The 12,761-nt window shown below is 45.7% G+C and overlaps 2 protein-coding genes across 2 annotated transcripts; one reads left to right on the plus strand and one right to left on the minus strand.

Annotated features, from left to right (window-relative positions):
* Window positions 1-2,624: 2,624 nt before the first annotated feature.
* polm (polymerase (DNA directed), mu) lies at window positions 2,625-8,365 on the minus strand. The gene is made up of 11 exons (XM_019856413.1): window positions 6,901-8,365; window positions 6,503-6,674; window positions 6,273-6,374; window positions 5,522-5,692; window positions 5,364-5,435; window positions 4,660-4,780; window positions 4,447-4,579; window positions 4,271-4,373; window positions 3,316-3,576; window positions 3,163-3,246; window positions 2,625-2,777 (listed from the first exon to the last, which is right to left on the minus strand). Exons 1-11 carry the CDS (start codon window positions 7,089-7,091, stop codon window positions 2,691-2,693), a joined length of 1,497 nt encoding a protein of 498 aa, XP_019711972.1. The 5' UTR covers window positions 7,092-8,365; the 3' UTR covers window positions 2,625-2,690.
* Window positions 8,366-8,558: 193 nt separating this feature from the next.
* LOC109507176 (transcriptional activator protein Pur-beta) lies at window positions 8,559-10,628 on the plus strand. Its single transcript, XM_019856423.1, has one exon. The coding sequence runs from the start codon at window positions 9,043-9,045 to the stop codon at window positions 9,940-9,942; it is 900 nt and encodes a 299-aa protein (XP_019711982.1). The 5' UTR covers window positions 8,559-9,042; the 3' UTR covers window positions 9,943-10,628.
* Window positions 10,629-12,761: the final 2,133 nt, after the last annotated feature.

The following is a 12,761-nucleotide window of genomic DNA, read 5'->3' on the forward strand; positions in this document are numbered from 1 at the left end:
ACACACACACACACACACACACACAGAGGCACCCTTTGAGTGGCTCCATTCGGGGTCTTTCATCTCTTAAATGGGCCTGTTTGCTACTCTGTTATGGACGCAAACAATAACCCACCCCCAACTCCAGCGTCACCATACAGCCACACACAAACACACGCATGCCGATACGTTTACACACCAACTTAGATACACACAGACAGACTCGCACATTCACACACACTCAACGCAGGTAGGCATTGACATACATCCAAGCACACAGCCACATGTTTACATGCACCAATTCAGGCATGATGATGCACTCGCGGGTGCTCATTCATTGAGTGAGTATAAAAACTAAAACTAATACTAAAGCTAGCAAGTCAACTCAAACAAAGCATTTTCGAAAAAAATTAAAAACTCCCAGACCTGCTCTAAAAACTAAGCGCAACTATCTGGATTTACAAAAATCAAAAGGAAATAAAAACGAACGAGAATAAAAATCCCAAACTATTAATCCTGACTCACGGTCAGTCGGTCAGTCAGTTGAACTTTGCTCGTGTGGTTAATTAAGCTGACATGGGAGCTTTCGTTTGTTGCTAAAATGACAGCAGTCGGCGGCGCTGATGGTGCCGGGCAGACGCGCGAGAGCGGATTGGGCAGCGCCGATGAATGGTGTCAATGCGCCCCCCCGCCCCTCCCGCTTGTGGACCCGCTCCCGCCCCGTCTGTAAAGACCTCCGTTAGGAGCGCTTCCCCTCTCCTATTGATGACTATCAGGTCATCAAAGGCTCCCCTGGGCTTTGATGGGGCCGGCGCGACTCGGCGCGATGGACGAACTGGCTCGGCAGCCCCCCACCAACAGACCCCCTGCGTCCCCCCAGTCACTTGTCAGGTCTCTACACTGAACATGGACTTTAGGCAACATCATTTGTGGGGATTTGATGTCATTATGTAGTAATTGCACTCATTAAGTGTGTTGTTAGGCTGTTTCTCAGGCGCAGCAAAAATGTTCCTGGGTCCATTTGACCTGGGCGTGTGTTATTACTCATTTTTCACAAAGTGTCATGAATGACGCAGTTTTGAGTATCAAATGCAGATTTGACTCTCAAAATGTTCCTAAAAAAGACATTTCATGTGAATATTGTCGAATTATCAACGTACATAATGGACGAAACCTCATGGGAATATTAGTGGCCAATGTTTGCTATCACAATGTAACAAAAGCTCTCAAGCTGGTTCAACATTTACTCCACAATGGAGAAAAGAAAATCTATTTTTGAATTAGAAAGACCGAGGAAGCGTGAACCTATTTTATAATCTTCACTGACATTGACTATTCCTACGTAAAACTAAGTAGACCCCTCAAACTTAAAAAAAAAAAAAAAAAAGCGAAATGTTGCCATTAATTGATCACGCTGACCGTTATTATGATGATGAGGGTGTAATGCTAAAATGAAGTTGATAGCGTGCCGCGTACTCGGCGCCGTGTGAAGTCAAAGTCACTCCCATTCCCACATTTAGCCTGCGGACGGGACAGACAGACAGACGGACAGACAGAAAGACCGAGTGACAGACGCAGAGTCTCCGCCAAGCGTCTACGTGTGGCTCGCGCCGCGTTGCCACTTTGGGGGCGTGAAATGACAAGACGACGGCTGGACGACGTGGCAGCACGCCGTCTCGTCTGCGATGATGTAGTATCGTGGAGGGTTTTGGGGTTTGTTTGTTTTTTTGGTCATGTGACAAGTATCAATTCTGTAGGTAATACTAAAAAAATAAAATAAAATACAAAAAAAGCTGAAAAGTGACATCCTGAAGGGAGGACGAGTGGGGCTTGATGCCGCTTTGATGTGGAGCTGCAATTTTCAGGTTAATGAGGCCGTTAGCACCAGGGCTTGCAAACCACTAACACTTAACACACACGCACGCACTCACACACACACACACACACACACACACCCACACACCCACACACCCACGCACCCACGCACCCACGCACCCACGCACACGCAGGCCAGATCTTTCCCCAAAACTTGCAACTTCTGGAGTACGAGAGCCACAATTTCATCATTATTGTGATAATCAATTCATCTGTCGATTTTTTTCAATAAATTGGATTTTAAAAAATTATAATAATAAATACATTTTATTTTTTTCAATTTGCCAGAGCAGAAAATGCACAAAAAAATGATGATAGTTCAGTAACCAATTTGGGCTTTGACATCCAAAAGTTTTGCTCATTGTTTTCCAAAGACCAAAAACCAGATGTTTGCAAATTTTTTTTTTTAATCATTCTGCTTTCATGAGGATTGACATTAAATGAGACAATACGGACTTTTGAGAGGATGAAATTAGGAGGATTTGAAGATCTACATCGAGCGAGGTCTCCAAACGATCCGTTGATGATCAAAATAGTCAGTGAGTAATATGTTAATGAATTCCGTTGTCGCCGTACTCTCAATTGAACCAGAAACCTTTTAGCTCCCATAACTCTGAGTGCATTTCTTTACCCCGGAACAAGCACATTATAAGGAGCAAAACGTGAAGAACCCCCCCGCACCGCCCATGAAAAACGAAATGACAAAATCATCACCTTCATCTAGATGACTTCTTCGCCAGGCCCTCCAACCACTTTCTTGACTTTTGTGATTTTTTGGCGTCCGTGTTATCGACTTGGGCTGAAGACGGTCCAGTCCGGCAGGTGGCGGTGCTTCTTCAGGCGTTCCTCTCTGAAGGCGGGATGTATTCCAGTGAGAGATGAGCAAAGATCTCCTCCTCCGTCGCGGCTTTCAGGTATTTACGCTGCGATGAAAAAGAAAAAAAAAAGTTATTTCAGAAGGATGGTGCAGAAAATGCACACATCACTTCGTTCTTGGTTTGGTCCGGAACATCTGAGAAAATAGGCCAACATTTTCATCATTTTTGTCTAAATTAACCCTTTGAGGGACAGCGGTTAAGACAGTCGACAGGTTATCATGTTATCGGGTTAAAGGGTACATGAACGGGTTAAAAGCAGATGTTTGTAAATGAAATAAAACAAACCCCAGAGTGGAAAACTGCCAAAACTTGATTTAATTGATGTCATTTGTTTTTTCTCTCAAGCTATAAAATGGATTCAAGACAAAAATCTGAATATGCACCGTTTTATTTCACGGCGATATGTTGCAGGTGTAGTACTTCGGCGTACCTGTTTGTTGTCGTACAAGGCGTGGCTGCTGAGTGACATGTTCTTCTGCTGAGTGGCCCAGCGTCGCAGCTCGCGCTCAAACAACTGCGTCGCAACCAAAAAACACGCGTCAGCCCCACCACTTGACCATCAGGGGGCCACCGGCAGCATTACCTTGGAACCCGTCCAGCCCAGCAGGGCAAACGCAAACTGGCTGAACGGACAGACCACCAAATCGACCCGCACAGCTCGCCACCGCCTGCACTCGCCACGCCGGAGCGCCACGTCGTCTTGGCGCGAGTGCGGCTCGCCTCCCTCCGGCATAGGAAGTTTGAAGATGGAGAAACATCTCTCAAAATGATCCATGGTGGAGGCGGGAGTCCCGCTGGCCTCCGTGTATGAGTTTCTGTTGTTCTTGTGGTACAACAGGAAGTCCTGATGGATAACAAGGTCATTCCCGACGAACTCTATTGAAAACGTGAACATTACACACTGTTCAGAACAGCGTCAGTACCGTATTTTCCGCACTAAAAGGTGAACCTAAAAGCCTTCCATTTTCTTGAAAGCTCCCAGCGCGCCTTAAAATCCGATGCGCATTGTGTTTGGTCATTACGGTAATAATTTATTTAACTCATTCACTCCCAAAGACGTTTTTAAACGTCTTTTCAGACTTGGTCTAGAATTGGCTGGTACTGAATGAGCAGTTGAACACGGAAATAGAGCAGCGGCAAGAGAGTTCAACGTTAACGAGTCGATGTTATAACTTGCTGCTGGTTTAGTGAACTGTGTCGCTTCTTCATTAAATAAGTTTTACTGACATCTGATCGTCGCTATATAAATCAGGGTGTTGTGTCGTGTTCTGGTGGCATTTCCTTGAGCGTAGCTCCATCTAGTGGATGCATTGTAGATTGCATCTTATAATGCGGTGCGTCCAATTTCTGAAAAAAATTACAAAATAGGTCATTCATTGAAGGTGCGCCTCATAATCCAGTGCGCCTTTTAGTGCGGAAGTGTTAGTTTCGGGGTAATGACATATCAAGATCACATGGCCCATAAAGCAAGTCGTAGTTGGAGATACGAGTCGACGGTGACAATGTAGTGACAACGCAACATGTTTGCTTCGACTCACTCGAGCCTCCAGGTGCGCCACCACTTTTGGAATCAGACCCTCCTCCCGCCCTTCTTCCGGGTGCGTGATCAGAAAGTCGACATCGTGGCCGCTCAGTTTCCCCCTGCAAGAAGCGTCGAGCGGGGATACGCTCACAACCAACTGCGATAGACCAAACCGCACGTGGTGGATTTTACCTCCTGAAGCCTCCCACCAAGGTGACCCGGGCGCTCGGCAGCTTTGCGCCAACGGCTTCCTCCACAATTTGGCCGATGGTGTCGGCTTCCGCCCTGGTAACGGACTGTGTCAGGTCATCGTAGTGGGCCACGCCTGCAAAGACAGATCGACACGTTCAGTAGAGGTCGCTAGGAGTGATGACATATCCGACCGAGTTTGCAGCCAAAGCTCACCCGCCTGCTGCGCCCGAGTGAGGACGCGTCCTGATTGATGTAACTGAGGGAGGTTGCGGATGCCTTCTTGGAACCACTGGGCCGCCGTCTTTGCTCCCACGCCAAAGATTGCTGTCAGGAGCTGGAACAAAAAGCACAGGAGATGTGCCGAGGATTTATTGACAAAAGTTGTACAAAAGGGCTGGGAAAGTGTCCATGCTCAATTGTCACATTTGGTTTTGAAAATGGGCAGCTCACTAAATCAAATAAATTTGTTTTTTTTTTTTCCATATGGACAGTGGACCCCCACTAATCATCACGGATTGAGGAAGCTGGCCAACCATGTGAAAAGCGAAATTTAGAATTGCAATTTATTTTTCTTTTTTTTTTCACATATCTATACTATTGGTCACTCCACGTCTGTTATGTTTCCACATCATTAAATGTTGAAAATGACTTGCTCACTTTGACAATGCCATGTTAGATATATTTATTTTTCCGACCCCCCCAAAATTCTTCAATATTGTAAGTGGGGATAAAAGGTCGGCTTCCCCGCAAAGCATTAATTACTTAATGAGCAAAATGAATACAAAAGAATTAGTAAATACATGTTAATGAAACAATTTTAGGAAACACAGGCTAAAGGGTGGATGAAACAAGAGAGCGGCCCATTTTTTGGCATACTTTTCCGGGTTTAGAATTAGCAGCTTTGAGCCCGTTAGGACCTTCATGGCCTTGAAACGCTCGGACCGCCTAGTGGCCTCCACCTCCCGGGATGATCCGTTTTCCAAAATGTCCTGCCAAGACAAAAGTCAGCACTGGTCAACGGAAAAACACTTGGTCAGTATGAGACAAAATTCGAGCGCGGGAGCCTTTCACCCACCTGGATGACCGACAGCGAGTGTTGGCCAAGGCATGGACATCCTCTGAGCTGCCGGGCGTCCGTCAGTGGCTCGGGGAAAGCCTTCAGCGTGGCGGCAGCGCGGCGGAACGCCACCGCGCGACCCTCGTCCTGGCTGAGCTCAGCGTTTTCAGCCAACAGCGACAGAGCCTCCTGAACAAGTAAATACATATTTACAACAAACTTCCTGCCTGCATGTTTGACTAGTGCCCAGTAAAAGAGGACATTGTTACATCTCCACTCTATGAACCATATTCATAATTAGTCACATGATGAGCATTTTTTTCTTGTCAAATATACAAACATAATACAAATCTAACAATAAAAATGTCAGCAAGAAAAATTTTTAGCTAACATTTTTAATAACCCCCCTACCCAAAAACAAAAAGGATTTACTAACCCTGACTGCAGTGAATAATAACAAAAATAAAAATGTGGAAATTTCAATTCAAAAATAAAATGAAAAATATCAAAAACAAAATAAAACTTTAAAAAAAAGAAATATTTTAATTAAATAAACAAAATAAAGAAAATAAATAACAAAAACTAGCAAAAAACAAATAACTTTTTAAACATATCGATGCATCCACTTTACCGCAATCGGGTCATGGGTATAAATATACAGATAAATAATAAATAAATACCACACTCAAAATTCAGTTCCAGAAAAATAAAATACATTTAAAGGATTCCAAAATGTTCAAAATAAAAAGAAACTGACTATAACACCCACTGTGAAGACGGCATTGCGGTGGTCCAGGGTGGTCCTCCTTTGACAAGCGTAGATGGGCATTGAGAAAGTCGCCGTCTCATCTCCGCTTGATGCCGGCCGCTCCTGCAGAACGAAGACAAATGTTAAAGAACTGCACAAAGCTGCTAAGCTCCAAATTTGCTTTCAACATTGTGATGCAGCAAGCAATGACAGAAATATCCGTTTTCCAAGGAACACTCGTGTTTTTGTACCATCAGTCGATGTTGCTGCAGGATGTCGAGGGGACATCCGGCACTCAGGCTCTCCGTTAACCACCTGATGTCCACCAGGTGAGCAGCTGTCGGGTCATGACCCTGTGAACTCAGCCAACTTTTGACCTCGTCACCCGAGTTCTTCTCTGAGATGACGTGTGTGACATTTTCACTGGTGAGACATGAACACAACGCCTGCCTTCAATTTCCAATGATTTACCCCATAATAAAATGATCTTCTGTAATCTATGTAATGTAACGTTATGTTGGTACTGAGAGACTAACGATTTTCTTAAGTGACAACTGACAATTTTGAAGTTTGTTATAACACTCTTGAGATTTTCTTTCAAATTATAAGTGCTTTGTAAATTAAAGTTTCACTGTAAATGACAACATACGTGAAGGACTCGTCGACCCTGAAGCCCTTTTTTCGTCCGAGCTCGGTGAGGAAATGTCTCCGGCTGGTTCCCATCTTCCTCTCCAAGAGGAAGAGGACCACCTGCGGGAACTTGGACGCGTCATCCCGGCTGTCGCTTGTCGAAGCACCGCCAGTCGAGGAGGACACTTTTCTTCGCTTTAGCGGCACCATATTTCACTCTGAGGGCCCCTCAATGTAATATAACAATAAATAATATCTAAATAATACGTTATTAGCATTTTGGTGACTATGTTAGATGGACCGAATTATTTCCGCATTATCTTCTTTGAATAGTGTTCGCAAACTTTCAGGAGTCACCGCCACCCGCTGGATGTTATCGGTACTACATGACACATTCCATCATAGCCTCAACAAACGTAGTACTGTAGTGATGGGAAGTAACGAATTATTAATACTTCATAATTGTGCTGAAGTGTATATAGATTTCCTGGTGTTTATATTGTATTTTTCGGACGATTTTTACTTTGACTGCCTGTATCTGAAAACAGATTTCTATGCTTTTGTCACAGTGGACTTTTTTCAACATCTGCGACCCCGCACCTGGATCCCCAAAAATCACGAATTCATAGATTACAAAAATTCATTTTGGTCTTCAAAATGATCAAAACGGCCACAGCATATAATAGTGTAATAGACAGTTATAAATTATTTTACTAGAGTACAGCAGTCTCACCAGTCTTTTTTTTTACACAAGTATCGGTACTATTAAGTATCTGTTCTGTCTGTACAGTATATGAGTATGTTGAAGCCTCTCATAAATACTGTATAGATTACATATAGATGCTTTATTAGCGTACTGTCAATATGATGTAGGTCAGGGGTGTCACACATTTTTGTCGCTGGCCATTGTTTCTCTCGGAGGACCGTTATGATTTTGAACCCACATGAATTTATGATCACCTAATGTTCTTAGTTTTAAACAACAAATTTATGTCGAACTAGTTTTGAAATCAGAAGCCAGTAAATTGTTTGTTCAACTATGTTTCCGTTTATTTTAAAGGGGGTATTGGTCACCAAGAAATATTGCAGTATCTCATATGTTAGTGTTGTGAAGGTAATTTGCAAGAAACATTAAGTCAAAGGACATGATTTGCCTTCGCATGGTACATAAAATGATATCGTGGGCCTCATCTGGCCCTGGGGCCTCATCTGGCCCTGGGGCCTCGAGTTTGAAACCAGTGATGTAGGTGGAACTCTGCTGTCTGCTGCCCCCTATAGGCATAAGCATTTGCTTTTCAAGTGGGAGGAAATAGCAAGCTCGAAGTATGCTTTTGTGCTTTTAACGTCACGGCGTCGTCTGCTGGCAGCTTTCAACAACGCGTCTGTTCGTGAACATGACGTCATAGAAATGACGTTTGACACGAGTCGCACAAGAGGCTGAAAATAGTTTGGGAAGAACGCAACCGGAACTTCCCTCTCCACCAATGGCGTGGAAATCAGAAGCCAGTAAATTGTTTGTTCAACTATGTTTCCGTTTATTTTAAAGGGGGTATTGGTCACCAAGAAATATTGCAGTATCTCATATGTTAGTGTTGTGAAGGTAATTTGCAAGAAACATTAAGTCAAAGGACATGATTTGCCTTCGCATGGTACATAAAATGATATCGTGGGCCTCATCTGGCCCTGGGGCCTCATCTGGCCCTGGGGCCTCGAGTTTGAAACCAGTGATGTAGGTGGAACTCTGCTGTCTGCTGCCCCCTATAGGCATAAGCATTTGCTTTTCAAGTGGGAGGAAATAGCAAGCTCGAAGTATGCTTTTGTGCTTTTAACGTCACGGCGTCGTCTGCTGGCAGCTTTCAACAACGCGTCTGTTCGTGAACATGACGTCATAGAAATGACGTTTGACACGAGTCGCACAAGAGGCTGAAAATAGTTTGGGAAGAACGCAACCGGAACTTCCCTCTCCACCAATGGCGTGTGAGAGCTACAGCGAAGGGCGTGACTGACAAGGTAAACGGCCCAATGGCAAGGCTGTAATTGCGCTAACGCATTCGAGCGGCAGGCGACTCGGCCAATCGCGAGCCTCTTCCCGAGCGCAGCCCCGGCGAGCGTGAAGGCGGCGCGCGCTAGGCACAGAGGAGGAGATGGGCAGAAGCTGAACATGGCGGATGGTGACAGCGGGAGTGAGCGCGGCGGTAGCGGCGGTGGCGGGGGCTTTCAGCACTTTCAGCGGGACCAGGAGACCCAGGAGCTGGCCTCCAAGCGCCTCGACATCCAGAACAAGCGCTTCTACCTGGACGTCAAGCAGAACAGTAAGGGCCGCTTCATCAAGATCGCCGAGGTCGGGCCCGGAGGCTCCAAAAGTCGGCTGACCCTCTCGCTGTCAGTGGCCGCTGAGGTGCGCGATTACCTCGGGGACTTCATCGAGCACTATGCCCAGCTAGGCCCTAGCAGCCCCGAGCAGATCGCACAGGCTACCGCTGGCGAGGACGGTGGGCCTCGGCGAGCCCTCAAGAGCGAGTTTCTGGTGCGGGAAAACCGCAAGTACTACTTGGACTTGAAAGAGAACCAGCGGGGGAGGTTTCTGCGGATCCGGCAGACCGTCAACCGGGGGCCCGGCTTCGGCATGGGCGGCCCGGTGGGCGGCATGCTGGCCGGCCAGACCATAGCCCTTCCGGCGCAGGGCCTGATCGAGTTCCGAGACGCCCTGGCCAAGCTCATCGACGACTACGGCGGCGAAGACGACGAGCTGGCCTGCGGCGGCGCAGGCGGTATGGCGGCGGGGGGCTTCGGCGATCTCCCCGAGGGCACCTCCATCATGGTGGACTCCAAGCGCTTCTTCTTCGACGTGGGCTCTAACAAGTACGGGGTGTTTCTGCGCGTCAGCGAAGTCAAGCCCAGCTACCGGAACTCCATCACGGTACCCTTCAAGGCCTGGGCCAAGTTCGGCGGCGCCTTCAGCCGCTACGCTGACGAGATGAAGGAGATCCAGGAGCGCCACCGGGACAAGATGTACGAGAGGCGGGACGAGTCGGAGGGCGACGACGTGGATGACGACTGAGCGCGCGCACGCACGCCGCCTCCGCCGTACGTGCGCCCCAGCGCGCGCACGTACACCCACAGCATTGGAGAAAAAAAAGAAGAAAGAGTGAACGAGCGTCCATCAGCCTCGTGGTGCGGTGTCACTTAGCACCCAAGTTGGACTCGGTAGTGTTCGAATCGTGACCTAAGTGCGTGTCGTGGAGGCTGAAAGGCTCCCGGTGTCCTCCTCGTTGTCGTTCACGTTGTGGGATGTTTTGTAGGTTGGCCTCGGAGGAGCAGCTGCCAATCAAAGTCTCACACACACACACACACAAATACACAAATGCAAACGCGCGCTCGCACACACGCACAAAGGATTACTGTCCGCCACATGTTTGACGAGGGGGATGAAGTCAGCCGCAATTACAGCCAGGGCACATTCTTAGCAATACCGGCAGAGGAGTGCAGCGTTTGGGGCTCCCCAGCAGAACCAGCAGAAACGCTTTTGCCATCGACCTCTCTCTCGCCTCACTCGGGACAAAAAAAAAAAACAAACAAACAAAAAAAAAAAAACGAACATCAGCAAGAGACGCTGCTGGACACCAACTAACACGTCCGTGGATGTTCTTTTTCCTTTTTTTCTTTTCCCAAGAAAAAAAAAAAAAAGAGAACTATATTATTGACACGAGATTATAGGAAAGTTATTACAAACCAGCGACAAAAAAAGATATTTTCAAATACTTATAAAGGAAATTGTATTGTGTAAAGGAAATTTCATGGGTTACGAATAAAGAAAATGTTAATTTCTTCCAACAAAGTTGACTCCCAACTTTTTTTTTTCCCTTCCTGAAAGAGAAGTTATGTTTTGGTCCAAATCCATAAAAAGGTGTGGCGAGAGGAATGGATGTTCCACTTGCTTTGGGGCCAGAGAGCAGCGGCTGCAGCAGCACATGGCACTGTCAGGAAAACACACTGCACAGACCCGCTAACGAATAACAACAGCATTGCGGCAATAAGAGATTTGAACACAAAAGGTGCAGCAACACATGTATACAGAGACGGTATAAGCACTCATTTGTCTGCTTGACTGCGCTATAGTGCACCACGAAGAGCCGCAACAGATTAATCCTCAGACGCAAGCTTGAGTTAATTTAATTCTTTACATTCTATTTTATAACCAAATTACAATATTTTTGTTTTTTTCAGACCAAAGCAATCCCTCATGTAAAATGGTGCCTTCTGGTGGCCTCTTAGTACGAAGTGTGACTATGTTGATCTGAGTGGAGGAGCTTCGTTTCGTCAGGCCTTGCCTCGGTGAAAAAAAGTGCTTTGGCGCCATCTTGGCTTTTGATTGGAAATTACAAACTTCTCTGGGTGGGCGTCAATTACGCAACTTCCAAAGACCAAACGAAATAGCGAGCAGATGGAACAACAATGTTTTCCCGCAAATACAACAACTACTCGGACTATAACTACTACTGCAACTTCCACTGCTACTAGTATGTCTTGTACTTCACTTGCAATGACTTTCTAGATAATTGCAAGAAGATACAACTATTAACTGCGACTAGTACTACAATTCCTTAAACTGCTACTTTTACAATTAAAACTAATAGAACTTCTTTTACTAAAAGTACTACAATGTACTACACTTGCAACTCCAATTATGGACAATTGCAACAACAGTAGTACAACAACTACTGCTACCACCTGCTACTCGTATTAGAATCTCTACACCTACTACAAACTCTAGAAGTGCTACTCCGATTTCTACTTTTGCTCCCATTAAAAACTCCATGACAACTTTTACCCCGAAAACAATTCCCGTGTCTACTACTCCACTTGCAACTACTTATTTGACACTTGCAACGACAGCACTACCACCATTTTGTCTGCTACTACATATGCACGTACTTTTTCTACAATCTCAACCACAGTACTGTAGCTCCTACTACTAGTATTGAATAATTTAAGAAATTTGGGGGTTAACCCCCCCACCCCCATGGGCGGCGTCCCCGACTTGACGTGTGTGCACGGCAGCTGCAAGTTTCAATGGAGAATGTGAGAAAGCCAGAATATGAGAATGTGGGCGGAGCCTACACTCATACACGCACACATTCCTGCACTGGGAGTCAGCTGGCGCACAAGCATACAATTGTGCCAACCCACGCCACATTCTCATTAGACAAGTATGTACACGCCCCCCATGACCCTCCCCCTTACGACTACCACTCACGCTTCTTACTAAGTACATTCAATGTCAAATTTGTCACGTACAGGGCCTACAACGCAATACAATCGAATATACACATGTGCATATTACTGCTTAAACTGCATCAACAATCAACGTATTTAGAAGCAGCAAGAATTGTCAGCAGCGGTATATGTAGCATAAAAAAAAAGTACCACCTAGGGTTAAAAGAATACAGACATACATGGAGACAGTCACAATTTCTCAGTAAGCTGCAGTAAGAGAAGTCATTCATCACAGAGCATAAAGAATATATCCCACTGAGTTTTGTGATATTGTCTGCCTATCTGTGTTGCTGCACCATTTGTCTTCAAGTATCACCTTATGGCACAGATTGCTATTTGCTTTTGTTATATACTCCATTTATTTGTGTCGTCTTGGGTTCTCCAGTTTTGTACAATTTTCCTTTAGGTTATTCATTAGTTTTGAATGTTTACGCTCTTCTTTGCTGTAAAGCGAAAGTGAAATGAATGTCACAATATCTCATCTAATTCCATTCACTGAAACGAAAGCTGTGAATGTCATCACATTTCATGAATCCTGCACATATTGAATTCTCATCACGACGTTGCGTGCCGGAGGCTCGGCGTCCTCCATGACCCCTGGCC

The sequence above is a fragment of the Hippocampus comes genome, unplaced genomic scaffold (assembly GCF_001891065.2).
Source record: "Hippocampus comes isolate QL1 unplaced genomic scaffold, H_comes_QL1_v1.1 scaffold213, whole genome shotgun sequence".
Lineage (NCBI taxonomy): Eukaryota > Metazoa > Chordata > Actinopteri > Syngnathiformes > Syngnathidae > Hippocampus > Hippocampus comes.